At 44.9% G+C, this 21,341-nt stretch overlaps 1 protein-coding gene across 1 annotated transcript in view; it reads right to left on the bottom strand.

The window, feature by feature from the left end:
* LOC8042575 (low-density lipoprotein receptor-related protein 4) overlaps positions 1-13,433 on the bottom strand; it is a gene marked incomplete at its 5' end in the record, with an annotated part of 130,877 nt that extends 117,444 nt beyond the window's left edge. Inside the window, 2 exons of the mRNA XM_029975676.4 lie at positions 7,398-7,511; positions 13,286-13,433. Of these exons, the coding sequence (XP_029831536.4) occupies positions 7,398-7,511; positions 13,286-13,433 (262 nt within the window). The remainder of the gene's footprint in view (positions 1-7,397; positions 7,512-13,285) is intronic.
* Between the last annotated feature and the right edge of the window lie 7,908 nt (positions 13,434-21,341).

Raw genomic sequence — 21,341 nt, 5'->3', positions numbered from 1 at the left:
TGAGTCACGAGAGATCCACTAAGACTTGATTAATGTCGGACTCAAAGCGCACGCGGGCTTTTAGTCACGTGGGTTCCACTGTTCTATACTTGCGTATCAACAAAGTTATGAAGAGCACGAAGACGCTTTCTGGAGCGACGTTAATAAATTCAATACAACTTTTATATATTAAACAATGCTTCAGAAACAGTGAAAATATTAAAACTTCAAACGGGCTCACGTTATCATTAAAAAAATACACACAGAAACACATACACACAAACACACACACACACACACACACACACGTACACACACACAGGGTTGTTCTAGATAGCGAACGTCATGTATTGCCTTTTTACAAGTGAAAGAAATTAGGTTTCGAAGTTAAGCAGTTTATTCCAAACCTTATTATTTTTCTTAAGAATAAGGGTTTTCGATTAAATTTGTTTTTCTATTCAGGTAGCGCAATAGATGTTTCTCTACTAGAGGTGTACTATTTTAGCGCAGCATTCTTTGAGTTTCCAAGCATTAAAGTTCAGACTGAACAACAACTTCGCGAAGCGGGCGAGTAAACAAATTGGGACAGTGAAACATGAATGCACTAATTCTTTGGACAGTTCAATCCAGAAGCGTAACGCTTAATGCGAAGCCTCCATAAAACGTGGCTTTGCAGAACGGTGCCTAGAACGGCGAAGTTGTCGGAATATATTTTGGGTTTGCCACGTAATCCCAGTTCCTTATTTTCGCGGAGAAACGGAAGTTGTTTTTAAATGTTTCTTCTACATTACTTGCTGTCTGCGGAATCGCGATTGCCTGTCTAGTGTTTAGAGGTTTCGAGAATCGCTTTGTTTCCTGGTTTTTGCAATTAAACCTAGTACAAGCATTTACCCCAGAAAACCCTCATTTCCCTTCTCAACGCATTTTCAAAGGTTTTTGAGAAGCTGGTGTACAATCGTTTGTATGATTATTTTAGAAGGAAGTTTGTTCTTGTACAGCACGGTTTTGTCAAAGGCAGATCCGTTGAGACAAATCTGTCCACGTTCTTAAATTTTGCTTTTCCAATTATTCAGTGTCGGGGCCAAGTAGACACAATGTATCTGGATATGTCCAAAGCCTTTGATAAGGTCAATCATGAGTTGCTATCGTTGAAACTCAGGGACTATGGCCTCAGTCCTGAGTTCAATACCTGGTTTAGGAGTTATCTTCATAAAAGGCAGAACTGTGTAAGGGTATCTGGCTTCTTGTCTCGTCCATTCATTTCTATGTCAGGAGTGCTTCAGGGCTCAAACCTTGGGCCTTTGTTGTTTCTTATTTTTATAAATGATTTGGTGTCGTCCGTAAAACACTCTTAATTACTTATGTTCGCAGATGACGTGAAGTTGTTTCGGGAGGTCACCTCAGTCACTGACTGTACTTTCCTGCAGGACGATCTTCGTTCAGTGGTATAGAATGGTGCAGTTCTAACAATCTTTTCTTAAATCCGCGCAAAACAAAAGTCATGTCCCTGTCGAGAAAGCGTCACAATGTATCCTATGTATATGTTCTGGAAAATGAAACGATCTGTCGGACTACGCAGATGCGAGACCTAGGTGTTCTTGTGGACGACCACCTTTTTTTCCTTTCTCATGCAAACTCCATTATTAGTCAGTCATTACGTATGCTGAGAATAATGTCTCGCTTAACTAGTCCATTTATTCTTCATCACTGTCTTTTGAGATTATATAGTACCTATGTGCGTTTGAAACTAGAATTTGCATCTGTAGTGTGGAACTGCATATCTATAACAGCAAGTGAAAGTATAGAACATGTACAAAAGAGATTGGTGCGCAACATTTACGACAGATGTTTTGGAAGAAAGTGTTTTTATGAATATATTTCGATTTCAGCAAAGTTAACGTTGGGCAGCTTATGTAAAAGAAGGTCTATTCGGGATGCTCAGTTTTTACATAGGCTAATTCATAATGCAATAGACAGCCCTAGACTCCTCACCTGTATTCACTTTCGCATTCCACTTAGAACGAACTCTAGAAATCCAAGAGTATTTTAACCAGACCTCATTCTAAACGCATCACCTTTTTCGCGTATCCAACATGTTTTAAACACGCAATTTACTGACGTCGATATTTTTAGTACCAACCTGTCTTTTGGAGAACGATCGTTTTAATGCATGTGTTTTTAATTGGCATATATACACGTTTGTGTGCTTGCATGTTTTTTTTTCACAACTCTTTATTTTGTCAACTCTGTATTTTTTGTGTATTTCAAGTGAGTGTGCTTAACACAGTAGGCTTTCGTGCTGTTGGTTAGCACAAGGGAAAAATAAACATTGAACATTGAACATTGAACACCACGAGGTACAGGTGAAAACCTCAGTTGGCGCAGGAATTAAAGCGAAGTGAAAATTATCCGGGACTTTATCAAAAGCGGTATTCGAACAAGGAAACAAATTTTGAGGGATTACCGTTGCTTCGTATTACAGCAAGAATCAGAGCAACTGAGTACAAGCACAAGCTCAAGATAACCGGAGAAAACCAAAAGCCAGAGAAGGAGAGGAGGGGGTGCAATTTTCTATCAAGTTTATAACAATCGCTGACCAGGCCTAATCTAGTGACTAGCTATATTTTCCTCCTTTCTTTTAAGTGGTATTGAAGATTATTATATATTTGTTGGTACAATTACCTTGTTCGTTTATTTTAAATGTGCTTTAAGTGTGCAGTGCTAACTTAGAAACAGGCAGGGGTAACTTTTTTAAAATTTTTGTTTGTAAGCACATTAACTCAAAAATTTGCTTATTATTAACGTTTTTAAAAATATTCCCGCGATGGCAGGTTCCAAGCCATTTCAAATTCTAGGCAAAGGTTAGTTCGGACCACATTATTTTCTTATCTTTTCAAAAAGAATATATATATATATATATATATATATATATATATATATATAAGTCACCGAAACATTTACGTATCGAACGTCGCGTGCCAGGCTGTCACCCTGCTTCCGGTGGCTTCCGGTGACTTGTCCGTTAGTTTTCGAAACAAAAATTATAAAACGAGGCTGTGCGAATCTAGGCACTGAACCTAGTGTGTCTTCATGTGTACTTTGCTCAGGGTGGTGTAACCTCACCAGTTTATTCTGAACGGTTATTATTATTCTTTTGTTTTTTGTTCTGAAGCGCGTGAAAGAGCGTGTGCCTGCACGCGCTCATGGCACCGACTGTGCTACGGCGACATTTTATTATCAGCGAATTCTTTGCATTTCCCTTGTGAGCGCGTGCTGTCGGCATCGTGTACTACAAAAAATGGCATCACCCTAAACTGGGAACCAGCCTTAAATGAGTCATGAAGCGATATCGGGTTGGAATGTTCGTGACTTTGCAGAGGCGTACTGCTCCTAGTCTGGCCGAAGTATAAACTCGCACAGACCACCCCTGATTCAGAATCTTCATTGTTGCGGCGAAATTGCAAGGATAAAAGGAACTACTTCTTTCAGTCTTGTCCTCACAAAGCTTGATGTCGTAATTGTGGGAACGAAACTATCCACCTGACGATAGTCGAGCTCTCAACTTCGGCTCGTAACAATAAATGCCCCTGCGGACACTCGGGTTGTGGCTCGTGCCTAACCACTGCGGCGATGAAAATAGCCGAGCAATAACAATGCCTGAACATCAGCACGCGTTTTCTACTTTGCCAACCCCACCGCGTGAGTGCGATTAACGTTGGCGGCACAGGAGAGGCACCAGGCCACGTGACACCTTGTTCTGGCTCCGAGTTGAGAGGATGAACGATGCTCATATTTCTCGAATTTGTCTTTTGGCGACATCCATTGCGTAGAAAGAAAGACTAAAGCAAGTTTATCTAGCTAATGTTAGGCAGTGGTGCTTCTAAGTCGTATTTATCGAAAGTAGAAAAATCGTTTCATGCCTCATTTACAGGCTGCATTTACAATGGATGCGACCATAGCGAATCGAATCGAGATTTGACTATTTCGATTGGTAGCAGATGGGTAGAAGAGGAAGAGGTAGGAAGACATACTGCGTGCGATTGGTCCATGCTTGATTCAATCCGCTGCGATCGCATTCGCCAAAACGTAGCCAAAGGGGCTTTCGTGCTGGCACACGAATCGCAACCGCAAAATGGATCCACTCGTCTTCATTATCAAACGTGAATGAAATTGTCTTACACCTTTAACCGTTTTGTGAACGCCGTTCAACCACCAATGTGAATACGGTGTTTCTGCGAGTTCAAAATCGCGCACCCGCGTTTAATCCGTTCCGTTGTGTAGTTTTTTGGTCACCCCGTGTTAGGGAAAGTTAAACTTTTTTTTTCTTTGTCTTATGTACCAGTTTGACTCAATCTTTCTAAGAACATTTTTATATATGAGCAGTTGTAATCTAAGAGTTTAGTTATTAAATAAACAATGAGAATGTACACGCCAAATTATGCTCGGACTGGTTTCTTGCTTTTTTTCCCGTGGTCAGGATTTATATAAACTAGAAAACTGGAAATGATAAAATTATAATTATTATTTTGAAACGAACATTTTTGTGAGTTCAAACGTCAGCGAGGCTTAATTACACTGCGAAGCCCGCTAAACGGGTTGACAACGCTAAAGAACGGATATAAAGAAGATCTAATTCAAACGATACAGAGACCTAGCTAGTAAACAAATCTTTAAAACATCATTCAAAAGAAAGTAACGGAATAGGCAAGCTTAAAGTATGATATCAGGGGACGTAGAAAGATCAGTTATTTACTACCTTCCGATTACCTCCTAAAATTTGCATTCCGAAATGGCGTCAGCTTCGCGGCCTTCAGCAAATGTAACTGTCATTTATTTAAGGCGCTCGTTGTTGTTGCTTCCGTTTATTAGCGTGCAGTGTCGATTTACATTACAATTCAGTCCGCTGTCATGAAACTTTGAGGAGATTTTAACATTTATATAAAAAGGTAATGACAGAAAAGTTAAACGGTAAGCCTGTACTTGTTGATCCAGGAGAGCAGAAAGTACTGCGGACGCTTTTTTGATAGGTTATACTGAATTTTGTTTTTTAAATCTTAACGGATTTGTTTAAAAAGGTATAGCTGTCCTGCACAGTTTGTGCAGGTCAGCTATACGGCCAGGGGTGCATAATACTGGGGGCTAATCGTAACAATCAGTCGAATAACTCTGTAAAATCTGTTAATTAACTTTTTAATTAGTGAAAACAGACACATGGCTCCAAAAAGAAACTTGCTGAGCTTCATCGAAAAACACTAAATGAACTTTTTTTTTTTTTTTTTAGAAGGATATAAGGCAGGGACAGCATTTTACGACAATCTAAAAAAAAAAACAAAAAAAAACAAAAAACAAAAAACGAGCAGTTTGGACGCCTTTCTAGGCTTCGGTTTCTTATCGGAGCGTATCTTTGCGCCTGCGGTCCTGCTCCCCGGTGGTCGCGGCACGAAGCCACCGCCTCGCCCCCCTTTGTGGGATGGAGTGAAATATCGCGCACGTGTGTTGCGCGTCCCGGCCAATGGGGAGTGGGGCCACGGGCCCACAGATGCGCTCCGATAATAAGCGAAAGCCTGTGCTCTCTTTCGTCTTGCATGTTCCTCTTTCGTTATTGTAAATTAGAAACTCTATTTGAGCATTTTTACGGAACGCCATATGATGGTGGCCCTGCGATATTTATTTCTAAAAAGAGTTGATTTTAGTGGTTTTCGATGACGCTCATCAAGGTTCTACCTAATTGGAACAGAATGTCTAGCTTCACTAACAAAAAGCTAATTAACAGGTTTTACTTAATTAGACCACTCATTGTTATAATTAGCTCCATATTGGCCGTATAACTCACCTGCGCAGACCGCGTAAGTTCTAGCTTTCACGGCTCTTCATAAACAAATCTGTAAAGCTTGCGATCAACACCCTGCATAAGGCGTTCAAAATGTATCCTAGCGCTGCACAACAAGCTAGAAACGTCGGCACCTGCACATAAAGAGCTCAAACCCCCACAGAGTGAGAATCTGGAGGGTGCGTTTTACTCGAATAAATTTCAAAGCATAGCCCCCTTTCCATAAAAAATGAGACCAACAAACCGCCTGAATTTAGATTCGCTGAAAGACTGTGCAGGAGCCGATTTTTCCTGCTCGTTTTACAGCAGAAGGGTTCATTGTGGACCCCTAACCTACATGTCATGAAGGGAACGCTCCGTACGGTTTTAGCTTGTCACTTTTTCATTTATTGTATTGTCCCTTTCGTGCCTGAAGCAAACCTTTATTGGTTTAATGCTGCGACGGTTCGGTTTTGGTTTGGATTCATCGGACCTCTAAACATGCAGTGTTTATCCCTCGTAAGCTTACCGCGTGGACTCTCTGAATATTTAAACGCTCCCTGACAAAAGTTTACTCATCCGCACTCTTCGTTAGCAGGCCTGAATCCGCCTGGTTTAGGCGAAATTCTGCCCACCGACAACGATGCCCCAACATCCAATCAGCAACAACGTTCACATCGACTATGCAAGCACTCTCAGAGCTTAGGAGATTTAAAGCGCTGTTTAGAACATCAGCAACATCAAAACAGTCCGAATCATCGAAGCAATTTATGGTACGCCGAGCGCAAGTTCGTCTGCTTCTTGAAATGGGGTCGCCATGGTGTCAGAACGCCAAATTCTCACTGGTTGATTGAGAAAAAAAAATAGTGGGTGGAGCTTAAGGTATCTACCCATTAAGGCCTACTCACTATACTTCCAATCAAAGCCAATCAGAACTCGGCGTCATTCTGACGTCATCGCAACCTTTGCGCAAGAAGCAGACGACTTGCTCTCCGGTTTGGGTGAATCATCTGCAGGTAAAGCCATCCCCTCAATTTTAAAAAGAAGCGCGTTCGTAATGTTCGAGTGGCTATCAGCTCGACGCTAACCATGTAAACTTTGTTAAGGTTTCGAGCATTTACACCCCTATTTCACGGACAGCGAAACAATGTTAAAAACAAACTTCTTGAAAAAAAAATAAATGAAAGATCGGCGAATCGGCGCACGCCAATGAGCATGCGCAGGATCTAAGTCGCTTGTTGATTCGCCGATTTTTCGAAGGAGGTGAAAGTCGTGAAGACCCTTTAAGCGTTCTTAAAACAGCGGTATTATGTGTCATATATCGTAACACTGACAATAAAAGTATTATATCAAACGGTAGCGTGCACCACCCAGCCGAAGAACTTTTAAGCCACGGTGACACTGCTAATTACACCACACAAAAATACTGTCGCAGAATCCGTCTGGGGCGTGTGTTTGAAGAAAACATGTTTCGAAGATGCTCGGTCGTGCCTTCAGTTATTTCTGTCATCGCGACTGCAAAAAGACTCAGTGTCTTTTTCTTTTCTTTTTTTTTTTTTTTTGCACGATGTATCCGCAACGTGTACTGCGTCTTAAAGGGCCGCCTTACCACAGTCCGCCTCGTCGCTGCCGTCGGCACAGTTCTTGTTGCCGTCACACCACTGGGTCTTGAGAACGCACCTCCCGTTCTGGCACAGCGCCTCTTCTGGATTGCAGAGCGGAGCTGCGGGGGAAGCGCCACAAAGGTCACCGTTAGTTTTTATAATATTTACCGAAACGTGCAGTTTCCAAAAAAATATGAAGAAAAAAAAAAAGAACCCGATTCTCCTAGACAGTTTCTCTGTCAGTGCTAAGCATACTTTAGCTAAACGTATTTTATTCGTACAGAAAAATTGTTTCAATAAAAGTTACCAAGGAACCTGGGCAAAGAGAATCCCGCAGAGCAGTCACAAATTGCGGTGTCGAATATGGGTCATTCATAGTTGTTGAAACTGTACAAGATGAACATAATTTGTTAGACAGGTTTTACTGCAAGTCACGCACTAAAAGAAATTTCTTTTTTGGCAAATCAGAATAACGTTGAGATGAAGACCAGATGGCTGGAAACGTCAAGATTGGTAACCTCACTTTTCTCCAAATTTACCATTTGTCGCGAAAAAAAATCTTTTTTTGTTTGCGTTGCTTCTTTTTGATTTTTATATGAGCAACACCTACATATATTAATTTAAGGCTACCTTATACGTTTTTATCCAGATTTTATTGAATTGCCTACATAAATTGTTTTTTTTTTCTTAGAGAGTTTCATTCTTAAAATGACCGTCGGAGGTGAACCCCTTAGAAGCCTCGGTGTGGCAATGGACACTGCGTTAAAAGACAAAGGTCCTACAGGACAAGAAAGATAAAAAAAAGTTGACACCCCTGTTCCACAGGCGATTCAAAGGCCATCAGACCGAGGGCCTTGAAGGAATCGGCAAATATAAAATTCTTAACGGTACATCGACTGCGACTTCGAGGCTCAACAGGAGATTCCTTCTAACTTCTTTCTGCCAGAAAGACCACCTCCGCGTTTTGCTTAAAATACATTTTAAACTCAAAAACCAAATAGACTAATTATTTTCTACACTTACCTTACCTCCTCTCCTTCGTACATTGTTTTTTATTCTGCTTTCAAGCTTGCTGAACGTCACAACTTTCGAGTGGCAAAAACGTCGCGAACTTATGAGTCGTTCATTAGATAAGTAGACTGTAGTTTTACTCAAAGAAAAAAAAATATATCGGTATGTATTTTTTGAACCCAATATCACGTTTTTTGTAAATGTAATGTGTCGCCTACGTGCAGCAATGTATTAAGATGCTCCGTGTGAATGTATACTTCAATTTAAAAAGAACGTGCAATTAACTGCAACTCAAACACGGCGTACCGTAGACTACGAGTTTAAATATGCACTACCCAAGTCAACTTTAAACTGATTGGCTCTTTCCCTAAGCGGCTTAACGAAAATTCGAGCTCATTTTCAATACTTGTTTTAAAAGAGGGTTTATAAAGTAAGTGAATCTCTACATTATTCAAGGGTTTGCAAGTCTAGAAATTTCCAAAAAGCGAAAACGTAAGAAAAAGAAAATTAAGCATCAACTGAAATAAACTAGAAAATTAAAAAGAATGTTGAACTCATCCCTTCGCTCCTCATTTCCCTAGGCGCTTCGCACCACTCCCCTTATTCTCCTCCCCCGCCCTCCCTATTCCTTCTCCTTCCTGTTGCCTAATCACATCCGCCAAAGCCGGCTCGTCGCGCATAATTTAGGAGGCAAAGACAGTTGCCAAACAAAGAAAGCTCCCCCCCCCCCCCCTCCCCCAATCCCCGGTGCGTGCTCCTCGCACCCTCGCAAATTCCAGGGGACACTGCGCGACCAAATTACGCATTCACGCGAGCAAGTGTAGCCGCAGTCGCCCTCAGAGAAGATTTAAGGGGTCTAAAAAGAAACGAAAGCAAACAAATTGAAAAGAAAGTAAGTTATAATCGCTGTAGCTCATGCATTCCCGGCTTCCACGCATCACGAGCTCTGCTATCTTTTTACCGCCTATTTAAATAATCAATAATCTTACAAAAAGGACTCGGGAAAGGGCTAAACATGCGTGTTTTATAGCCACTTATACAACAACAACGGCAAAAAAAGAAGAAAAAAAAAAAAAAAAAAACGTCGACAGCTTGGACATTGTTAAGAGTGAGCCCGCTTTTTGGACGTAATCTACCTAATGCGAGATTTACCGAGTAGCTATTGTTTTCGTCTAGAGCCGTCGGTGTCCTCCATACAAGCCTTGTATCTGACGTCATAGTATGGTGCCTGGTGCACATTTCGGACTGGTGTGTTTAGAGTTCTATCCCAGTCTTACATCAAAAGTGGACCCGACGTGGCGACAAAAGACGTCACCAAAGCCAGAGTGTACCGCTGTTGCATGTCGCGATCCTGGCGGTTGGTCGTAGATATGCTGGCGAAAAGCACGAGCGAACGCGAGTGTCGCTGTCGTCACGGCGTCCCAACTTCTGGCCGCCGAAGCTTCCGTGGACTGTCACGTACTGGAGGGCGATCTGCAGCGGAATCAGGCGTCTGCCACATACACCGCCGCTGTTGGGACGCCGCCGGGATCGCGACCGGCGACAGCATCAGACTTCTATGACGTCACCAGGTAAAAATCGGGGGCCCGCTTTTTGGCACCCGGTACACACACTAATCCGAGACGGGTTCCAGGTACCATAGTCTTATGGCACCGTATACCGGCCGCCATTGTTCCATACCATGCTCCTGTGCCCCGTACCTCCTGTAGCATACATCTCGAAATCAATTTTTTTTTCTCCTTGGCAGGACTCGTGGAGAAGAACAGATTCGACGATGCCAACTGTATGCCACAGATGGTACAGGCACAAGAATATGGTACGGAACAATGGCGGCTGCCGTGACGTCAATGCAAGCCATGTATAGATGAACTCTGCTCGGATTATTAACATTACCGTGTGTTCGAAGCGCACATGCTTTATTAAGCGGACTGCAAGATCGCTCGCTCCTTTTACAGGGTTTGTGATGACGTCAGAACGGGGAGCTCTGATTTGGTCTGATTGAAGGATAGTGGGTGGACATCGAGGAAGCTTTCTTTGAGGTCTATTGACTATCTTTTGATCGGAGCCAATCAGAGCTCGACGTCCTGACGTCATCACAACTCCCACAAAAGAAGCAGACGAACTCGCGCTGCGCATGGAAAACCGCCAGCTTAGAAAGTCAGGGCGTGGCTAATGATGTTCACGATTCTACCTTCGTGGTCCGTTCGCAAGCGCAAAAACGCCCGCATGCTCACGATGCAATAATCTGCGCAGGAGGTGTCCGCCATTACATTGAAAAGGCGTTTTCAATGTAATGGCGGTTTAAGTTGCTTGCCCTCTCGAACATAAGCTCTCCAGATGTGAACGTCTGTCGCTTCGACACATAGTCTCGTCGAGCTTCAATGCGTTTTGTCATTGGAAGCGGGTTGTTGGGAACTCACTCATGACACGACGATGAATACGCGCACACAAAAAAACTGCGAGTTGTTCACTTTCCTGCACAACATGGAGACAGCCAATGACGACGAACAATAAAAGGCCCTCAGGGAATGAGAAAGCTCGGAATACGAGTGTTCTACGTTTCATACTTGCCATACAACGTTGTCAAAGCTACTCGTGCGAGCGCGTAGCTTCATCAATATAGTTTCGATTGCACGAGAACGCGCGCATACGATCTGCGATATCAAACCCCATTACCGTGCCAGCAGCTTTCACAGCGTTGTACGCTAATACGAGGTGTGATTAAAAAGTTCCTGGACTGATCTTGTTGCGTAAAAAGAGATCACGGCACAGGGATGCGCGAGCAGCAGTCAAAGTCAAGGACCTTCCTGCGCCATTATGTCAAAGAGCGTCGCTCTGTGAACATTTGGAACTGCGCTACACGAGTTTGTTTGACCACATGCACGAGCATAATGGCGATCTCTCCATAGACTGCAAACCAAAGCAAGAGCAAACATATATTTATGTCAAACTTGGCAAATCTAAGACAGAGACATCTGAAATGATTTAGAATGCCAGTGTGAAAAAGCAGTGAGCTGTGCGAGGGTTTTCGAATGGCACTCGCGCCTCAAGAATGGCAGAACGTCACTGAAGTCAAGGAGAGGTCGGATAAGGTCGCCCTATTGCTCCTACTCTTCCAGCAATGTTCTGCCGTCCCTGAAGCTCGAGTGCCACTTAAAACACTTCGCAAAATTCACTGATTTTTGACACAAGCCTGCTAAATCATTTCATAGTCTCTGTTTTATATTTGCCGAGTTTGACGCAGAATTGATGTTCGCTCTCGCTCTGGTTTGGCGTCTACGATGAAATTGGCATTCTACCCGTGCACGTGGTCCCAAAAACCTTATGTAGCGCAGCTTCAAATGTTCACAGAGCCGCTCCCTTTGGTATAACGAGACACAAAGGTCCCTTCCTTCGACTGCTGCGCGCGAATCACTGAGTTACGCCCTCTCTTTTGAGGCTACAAAATCAGTCCAGGAACTTTTTGATCGCATTTCGTACATTCCCAACTGGCGCCCCATGCGTGCCAGCACGTGCAGCATGCGCATGAAGGTAGCTTCGGGAGAGTTGCACTTTCACGTGCTCGCTCATACGCACAAGACTATGGCGGCGGTCAAATGCCTTGTTTGCATTCGTCTATAAATCTAAAAAAAAAAAAAAAGAAACGCAATACGGGCAAGCACAATGAGAAAAAAAAACATCGTGTTTAGTGCGTCGCTGGGATCGTTAAAAAATATTATGAGCATAGTTATTTATGATTCGCTCATCGGGCGTTCTTATTAGCTTACGCCGCAATGGGAATAGTTGAGAAACCAGCTACGTCTCTTGAGTTGCCGATGACAATGCGGTTCTGTGGACTGCCTATCTTAGTGACCTTCGGAAAAATGAGTAAAATCGAAAGTTAAATTTGGGGGTCCCACGAAGGTTGTCTGGCATGCCCCAGCGAAGGACCGAGGATTAAAGGGGCCATGAAATTATCTTTCAACTTCTCCCTCCTTGGCTTTAATCCTCAAGTTAAAAGCGAATTAAGAAATCACGTGGTCGGGACACCCTTGGGCATCGATGCAATGACCCCAAGCTTCTACCGTGCTCTTTAAGCGCACTGTAGAACTTGCCATTCGCGACTGATGATGAGTTCCGTCGCGGCACCCATTGGCCACGAACGCGAATTCAAATATTCGTCGACGGCTTGATTTTGGACGACTGCCTACGTCCGAGTGACGCAGTTCTCGTGTCCAATGCGTGAGCTGGGATCGCCTGACGCGCTTTTTGGGTACGGCGGATGTATCGCAGTGAAAAGGAAAGGAGGTACAAAATAGTCCGAGATATTGCCAAATTTTCGTACCGAAAAACTGGCTTTTGACTTTCTACCCTCTTTCGTTTGGCCCACTAGACGAAATGAGATAAGTAAATAAAGTCCCACCCTAAAGTCATTTACCTCTGCCCAAAACTAACTTCATGGCCCCCTTAATTTCGATCACTTTGGGTACCTTTTGACGTCCAAACGAAAGTTCGGTCACGCGGCGCCTTTTCCGCAATGAGCTTCCACCAGATAACGGAAATCTCGGCCACGATTCGAACCCGCCACCTGAGGATCCTGGGCCGGCACTTTGCTTCCAAACCAGCAAGGGGCTTTTTTTTTTTTCTGGAAAATAAATTTACGAATTGTTTTTTCTTAAGAGTGTAGCTATCATTCGCTTGGACCGGCACTTCCCCGCCCTTCTGTACCTTGTCACTTGTATGTGTTTCCTCTGATCCCGGGTTGCCAGAATTGGGTGTGCTACGGAGACTGTCACACCGCGCTTGTAAGAAAACGGTGAAGCTTCTTGAGGGGATAAATACGTTTACGGGCGCAGAAAAAAGAAAGAAAAAAAAAAAAAAGAAAAAGAGAGAACTCGCGTACCGCATCCGAGTTCGTCGCTGCCATTGCCGCAGTCATCGTCGGAGTCGCAGTGCCACCTGGCCGGGATGCAGCTGCAGTTGTCCCCTTCTTCGGCGAAGGCGCTGCACGCGAACTGGCCGGGCCCGCAGTCGCACATGGTCAGTCCTGCAATCCAAGAGGCAGCGGGGAATGAAGCCGCGGTCGCACCGATATATATACGTCATCGTACAAAAGACAGTGGGCAGACAGTGTATGAGGAGTGTGTCTTCCTTGCGTAACACTCCCCCCCCCCCCCCCCCCATGTCACATTAATGAATAAAAATGATTGGCAGCGACCTTTACCTTTAAAGTCCTAGAATGTAGGGAATACATTACGGAAAATCGATGAGAAAATCCATGTGTCGTGTGAAGAGTATTTTGCCGCTAAATGTAGCGGGGAACCTACAACGGTCGTATAGGTCACGTGACGTGAGGTCACGTGACGTCGGATTCCCCCGCTAAATGTAACGGGAAAACTGGATCGGTGATTTGGTCGCAGGACGCGAATTTTTCCCGCTACAAATTTAGCGGGGTAACTGAATTGTTGTAGATGTCACGAGACGTCGATTTTCTGCAAAATTTAGCGTGAAACTGGATTGACGTATAGGTCAATCCACAATATAGGTATAAATTCATGGTTTCGCCCACAAGACGTGAATTTTCCCACTAAATTTAGCGGAGAAACTGGGTTGACGTATAGGTCACGGGCCGTAAATTTCCCCAAGGTTATATGACGCGACGTCAGGTGACGCCACGTGACGCCACTTTTTCCCACTAAATTTAGCGTGAAATGAACGGACGAACAAAATTTTGGAACATGGGTGGGGGGCGGGGGGGGGGGGGGTGGCGTTAAAATGCATTTCATGCTGTAAATATCTACAGACATGTTCAAAGCATGCGTACGTATAAAGCAAGCACGCTTCGAACAGTGCTGGAGGCATGTATGTCTGTCATTATCTCTGCGGAGAATCTCCGTGACTTTTGTATGATGAATGGGCAGTTTGACTGTGGGTTTTGGGCTCAAGGCGTGACATTCCTACTGGCCGAATCTAATTGCTATGACAAACATCTGGGTTGCTTGCCTTAACGCGTAACGAACCATAGTCACGAAATGGGTGGAAACGGCGAAGAGGAGTTTCGGTTGTTCTACCTCTAGCGCGATCTTCCTGCATTCGATGAGGCTTCGGCGTCAAGTGCACGTCGAGCCCACGCTCGCGCAGCCAAAGCACCACGGAAGGCACGAAGCACGTGCCGGAAGCCGGACGTTCGAAGAACCCTCCCTGCCGTTCTCACTCTGGCGGCGACCAGATAGCTAGGAACAATAATTGATAGGTGCGTTATAATCGGAAAAGAAAAGCTACATGAACAGATTGGGTTTTACAGGGCAGGGTTATACGAGAGAAGTTTCACGTATACGCTCGCCCGAAATACAGGTTACGTGGTTAAAGTCTAAATGCAATTTTTTTTTAGTTGCAGGTTCCTGAAACGGGAATTAATGCGCAGGGTGTAAAAAGCGTTTCAAAATTTCAGAAAAAAAATGTTGAAAACGGAGGACATGTGAGGCATCTTGCGCGTACTCAGAAACAGAGCTCGAAGCGCGTACAGTTGCGAATCAATAAAGTGAGAAAAAAAGAAAAACCGAAATAGAAACTTGCAAGCATAATAAAAAAAAAAGATATTTCCCCGAATAAACATTAAAAAAAACGGATGGAAAATATCAGACGTAAATCCAAACCCCAAACGCAAACCCCACCAAGCAAAAAAAAAAAAAAAAAGAAAAAAAGAGCATTCATTTTGAGATTTTTTTTTTGCATTTTTTTCTTTGATTTTATGTTTTCTTAAAGTGTCATCGGTTGTTCGGATTATTCCTCTTTTTTTTTTGCATAACAATTTTTGTTTTGCGATTTCTCCTTCCAATCTTGTGAAATTCGTGCGATAAGCCGAGACCGCCTCCCTCGCCGACTCTAGCGGCAGCGCGGATGCCTCGTCACGAACACGCGCGAAGACAAGCGAATGCCAGCTCAGGATGCATGAACGGATGGATGAATTGTAACGGCTGTACCATTTATGACGGGCGATAGCTTTCGTCAGCTAGCCCAGAAACCAAAAGGATTATTCCTCCCCTAGCCCTTCCAAGCCAGTTTCCTGCCGCTCTGCTTTTTCATAATGCCCGTGTCCCACTAGAGCGACATACAGAAACAAAAGACAACGACAAGCCTCAAACCAGAGTCTTTCGCGATTGGAGTGGCTTTGTAGAACAAAGGAGGATATGCTCAAACACGAGCATCATGCACGCGAGGGTTGCTTTGGCAGGCTTGCAATCGCTCGCGCTTACTTCACGAGCAGCGAACGACTAAACGCCTGACAAAGCTATACCATCGCGAGCATGCTGCATGGGTTTGAGGCTTGTCGCTGTCTTTTTGTCCCTGTCTGTCGCTCTAGTGGGACACGGGCATAATTATCACCAGGTGGTGTGGAATATCGCCAGGATAACCTTTGGGGAATCGGGTAAAACAAAAATGAGAAACATCACCCTTTGCCTTCTATCTGCACCAAGGGAGGCGCCACCTTTCCTCTGGTAATATCTAGTCGGCGCTAGCCCAACATCGGGCCCACTGGGAAACAGAAGGGGGATCGGTGGCCGAAAGGACGAGCGCACACCAGCTCGGAGCACATGGAGCGAAAGCTCGCTTTGCAGAACCCAGGGATCGTGGGTTCAATCCCGACTCCTGCCCGTTTCGATCTGGATCAGCATCGTACCGGCGTGCGTTCGTGTATCACTACTGCGCGGTGCACGTTAAAGGCCCCAGGCTAGCGGTTATACTGCACAGGCTAAATTTCTCACCTCGCCCGTTGAGGCCGACTAAGTTCTAGGTTGTATCAATATACACACATCGCAATTTTTTTAAATCCTTTTTACAAAGGGGGGGGGGGGGGGGGGAAGGAAGCAGAGTTGAGACTTTTGGGCCAGAAAAACGCGGGATATAATCCAAAAATTTCTCTGTCCCGCCTTTCCACAGCTGTGCTAGTAAGTTTTACTCCATTCAATTTTCCATGGGTAATTTTCGCCAATCTTCTAACCTGCTTCTTGTGACTGTAGTCCCTTTCTCCTCCATTTTTGCATCGCCACTAGCAAAACTCAGCGCTCCCGCCAGGTCAGTTACCCCTTCAAAGAAAGGAGGGAGAGTGGGAGGAAGAGAGGGAGGAAGGGGGGCAGAGTTGCCCCCCTTCCTCCCTCCCTTCCTCCCACTGGCTTCAAATCCAAATGTTTTAGCGTCTCACTCTCACTGTGGCACACGGTACGCTATGTGTCTATCTCTTGAAATTTATACATATACATCTTTCTCCTTAACAGTCCCGTTCTTGCCTCAAACAGCAAACAACTTCCACATGAATTATCATACACCTTTTCCTTTCTTAAGTCCTGTTTTTCTGACCTATTTTTGTGACAGGCCAAGAGCTACCGCAACATTTTTTACAAGCAGCCACGCACCCCCGTTCTTCTCTCTCTCTCTTTCACAGCACCCTCCGTTTTCAATTCTTCCGCTTCATTTCCCGTCACGGCGTACCCACATATCGATATTTACACTATCGCAGAAGGGACTCTTCCGTGGGCTTAAAGCAAACAGGAAAATGAAATAAACGTCTATAAAACAACGAACCGATTGATAAAAAATTTAGAAAACCAAAAGAAAAATACGAAAAGCAGAAAAGCAATGATTGAACGCGTCTCTTGATATCTAAGTAAGAGGACGAGGTTTCATTTTTTTTTTCGATCGTACAGCGATCAAGTGTCGCGCAAGACAAATCTCGCGCCGACCTCAATGCGTCAAAAAAGATGGATGGATGGATAAATGCGATTCTGCCTTTCTAATTGGATGGCGGCTCGCGCCACCTTGCCAGTGTTACGAATCCCTCTGACGTTACACCGCTTCGGTTGCGCTATTGTCGGTACTGCGCATGCGTAGACGGTTCCTCTCACTCCAGTCTGGTTTCTGCGGACGCGCATCGCTTGCTTGTAAACTGTGTGTACATGTACCAATCGTTGGGAAAGGTAGTAAAAAAAAATATTTATATTTTTTTCTCGCGTATGTTACACTAGTAACTGACACGATGGGAACGGCAGGGAGAGGTTTTCGTTGTCTCGCCTCCAGCGCGAGCTTCCCACCTTCAAAATAACGCTTTGGTGCCTGGTGAGCCTCGATTGTGGGGTAACCCGTGATTGCCGATTTCATTTCGATTACAGGCCTAAGCCTTTTTCTTACTTATTTTTTTATTTTATTTATTTGTTACCTACATTTCTCCCTGGGGCATTATTGTAGGGGGGTAACTTACATGTTAACACAACAAATACACAAATGGAGATGAAACAAATATCAGTGCATGGTGACATGTGCTACAAGTAATACAATGCACAATCACACACACACACACACAAAAAACATTTGAACACAACATACACCTGTCTACTGTAAGCTGCTAACATCAGCACAATGCAAAACAATACATTAGTCATGGATTATTCTCGTGTAAGTAACGACTTAAAAGTCAATCAAATGTTTCATCCGAGGCCGAAACCACAGCTTCGGGGAGCCTATTCCACTGATTTATTGTTCGTGGGAAAAATGACGATTGAAAAACAGATGTGCGGCATGATAGTTCCCGTATTTTCTTCTAGTGGTCTAATCTCTGGGAAGTAAAAGTAGGTAATTTTAGGTAGATGTTCTTACCAATGTCGGTACGTTCACGAACTACTTTATTCAGAAAAAAGTACCTTGATAACCTCCAACGAAGTTCGAGCGAGTCCTATGACAATGATTTTTTGAATGCCGTGACACTGGTATGAAAATGATAAGAGTTAGTAACAAAACGGACGGAGCGATTTTGGATGGCCTCAAGTTTATTAATTAAGGTTTTAGTGTCGGAATCCCATACTACAGCCGCACATTCTAAGAGCGAACGTACGTTAGAAATGTATAGTGTTTCTTTAACGTTACGAGGTGCGTGTTTATTTATTTATTTATTTTATTTATGCGATACCCACAGCGCCAAATCAGGCATTACAGTGGGGGGGATATACATACAAAAAACAACGTACAATGTCAGTCAGACCTCTGCTCCACGGCAGATAAATCATTCAAACAACATATAAACCTTAATTATAAACCATACAAGGAAATAGAAACTTATAAACAACACATATAAACATAGCTTATAAACCACGCAGGGAAGAACTCAAGCTAGATTTAATCTAACAGAGAAAAAAAGTGATCATTTGACAGTACGCCAACCAAAGTCGGAGGCAATCGATTCCACTCGTAGATAGTTCTTGGAAAAAAGGACATCCTAAATACCTCTGTTTTGAACGAAATTTCTCTCACCTTGAAACTATGGTCAACGCGCTCTGATTGATAGTGGGGCTGCATTATATACATGTCTCTTTGAATGCCAACTGTCGAATGATAAATGCAATGAAACAACTTTAAACGAAGTTTAAAGTTTTTTTTTATAAAGTTAAGTACCCGTCCTGCTTTCATGGTTATAAATTCAACATGACTACTCCACGTTAGGTTAGATGAAGATATAACACCCAACTACTTCATATCCTTCGCCAAGGTAATCTGATTTGCATCTAGATAGTAATTAGTCTCTATGTTTAGACGCTTTCTGATAAAGCGGATACAATTACACTTTGCAAAGTTCAGTTTCATTTCCCATTTGTTGCACCATGTGTGTATTTGATCAAGATCAGTTTGTAAAGCGGCACCTTTACAAACTGATCTTACGCACCGCAAATGAACATTTATTCCAGCAAATCTACTTTATTGTCCGCCATTAGCTATATCTAAGTCGTTTGCATACACCCGTCACGTGAGGGGTTCTTGTTCGTGGTAGTACGCAGGGGTAAATGTAAAGGCCCATACGCACGTTCGTGTTTGAACGCGTTTGAGTGCTTTGCGGCGTCCTTGCGGTCAGAATTGGTCGCTTGCGGTGCGACGCGCGCCTTCCCGTAACGCTCAGTAGCGCGACGCAGGCGAGTAGAGACTCGCTCGAAGCGTTGCGGTGCGTTCGACCAATCAGAGGCCGGGAAACGAGAAGGGTCAGGCGCATGCGCAAGAGCCAGCCGTGAGCAATTCCGGTCTACGAACGAAGGGTCCACGTGGGTCCACTGCGGCCACTTTTTCATTTCATTGGGTTTGCGGAACGCAGTTTGCAGCAAGTGAGCATGGCCAGCAGGGCGACTTTGGTGGCTGTGAGTGCGAACCAGGAGGCAACGGAGTCAGCGGAGCCATCAGCGAGGCAGGAACGAAGCAGATATCGCACCCACTCGTGGAAGGGATGTCGTCGACTCAGGAGGAGCGACGTCGCGGCGGTGGATCGCGCAAGTGCAGGGGCCAATTGGATTCGCTGCCCGCCCGTACCACATACCAGTGAACACACTCGAGGAACAATATCTCCAGTTGCTCACTTTCGAGCGCGTAAGAGAACCTCGGTGAAGACTGAAGAGCCGCCGCCATACCCGTGCTACCGCGAGGCGCCGCCATGTTTGTTTGGGTTGCCGAACGAGATACACTGCTATTGGTTAGGCGAATGCGCCAATAGCGAGCTTCGATATGTTGTTGACTGCGGTCGGCTGCGTTGCGACGCAACTGTGCGTACCAGCTTCGCGCGCACGCGTTGCGCAACGCACCGCAACTCAATGCCTTTCCGCTACTGAACGCATCGCTTCCAAACGCAAATGTGCGTATGGCCCTTGAACGTCTGATTACACATGTGAAGACTGATACGGCTCTTCAGACGCACACATTAAAATACGCGCGTATCTACGCTCTCGTGTAATTTACACCCAGCGAATAAAAGACGCTGAAACAAAAGGCGCAAGCAAAACAACGCACGCACGCCCGAACGATATATGTACTAGGGAATATACTATTTACACACCCTTGCACTGCATGCACTAAAAAATACCGCTATTCGTGGACTTTTTTTTCGTGGTATAATTGGTTTGACGGTCGATTTTACGTCCTATTTTCGTCTCAAGCGCGAGACACATGGACGGCAGAATCGTCCGATCCGACGTCCGATCCGACAGTCCGAACGCCGCTCCGAATTGCCGCACACGACAGTTTGAGACACACGCTTCCGACCTTGCATGCGACACGACGATCCGTTCGGCTCCGCCCAGGGGATCCAAGCTCTCCAGCGCAGGTCCGCGTTCATAGATCTCTGGTCCCAGATTGACGGTTCAGCTCACACGAGCGAAGTTAGGAGCTTGTTCTCGCTAGGGAGTCTATTCTCGCTAGCGCGTGCATTCTTTGCTGGGGCCATCTTTCTCAAATGGGTCAGCGGGATTCACGCGTCCGGCTTCCCCTCGCCCGCCCCGTTATCGCGTTCGCTTCGTCCCGCCAGACCCAGTACGTCATCATGACGTTCGCGCTGGCTGCGCTGTCATTGGCTGGACGCATCCGACAATCCGTCCGCCGTGCGAAACTATCTGGCGCGTTGGACGCACGTCGGATCCCCGATCCGACGCCTGAAGCGACCAAATTTTTCGGATCAGGCAGTCGTATTGCCGGATCGGACGTCGGATCGGATGGATTTTTCGCGCATGTGTCTCGCGCTTCACGGAGGCTATTGACGGTATGAATTCCAGTCGCGCGTCCCGACTATTGACTGGCGTGGGAGTGTATAAAGGCGGAGAAACCTTAGATGTCCGAAACCAATCGTGCGTTTCGGTGCATTGAAGCTCGAAGGCGTCGAGGCGTCGAGGCTTCTGAGCTTAAAGGCGTCCTGGCCCGACTTTTGAGGCTTCAGAGCCTTCGGGAGAAACGTGGGCGCGGGCGTGGGTGCATAACTCTTTTCGCCCCAAATAAAATGGTAAGCGCGCCGCTGCAGCATTCTCGAGATTGAATAGAGGCTGGATCGTTTATCCAAAAGCGTGTCCTAAACTCAGTGTTGCGGACGCGCTGCGTTCCGTCGCACATGTGTTTGTATTATAATTGTGCCCATAGTTATGTGTGTATGTATATAATATGTA

The sequence above is a fragment of the Ixodes scapularis genome, unplaced genomic scaffold (genome assembly GCF_016920785.2).
Source record: "Ixodes scapularis isolate PalLabHiFi unplaced genomic scaffold, ASM1692078v2 PGA_scaffold7__128_contigs__length_106722199, whole genome shotgun sequence".
NCBI classification, from domain to species: Eukaryota; Metazoa; Arthropoda; class Arachnida; order Ixodida; family Ixodidae; genus Ixodes; species Ixodes scapularis.
The sequence above is the reverse complement of the archived record's forward strand: the minus strand, read 5'-3'. Positions and strand labels throughout refer to the sequence as shown.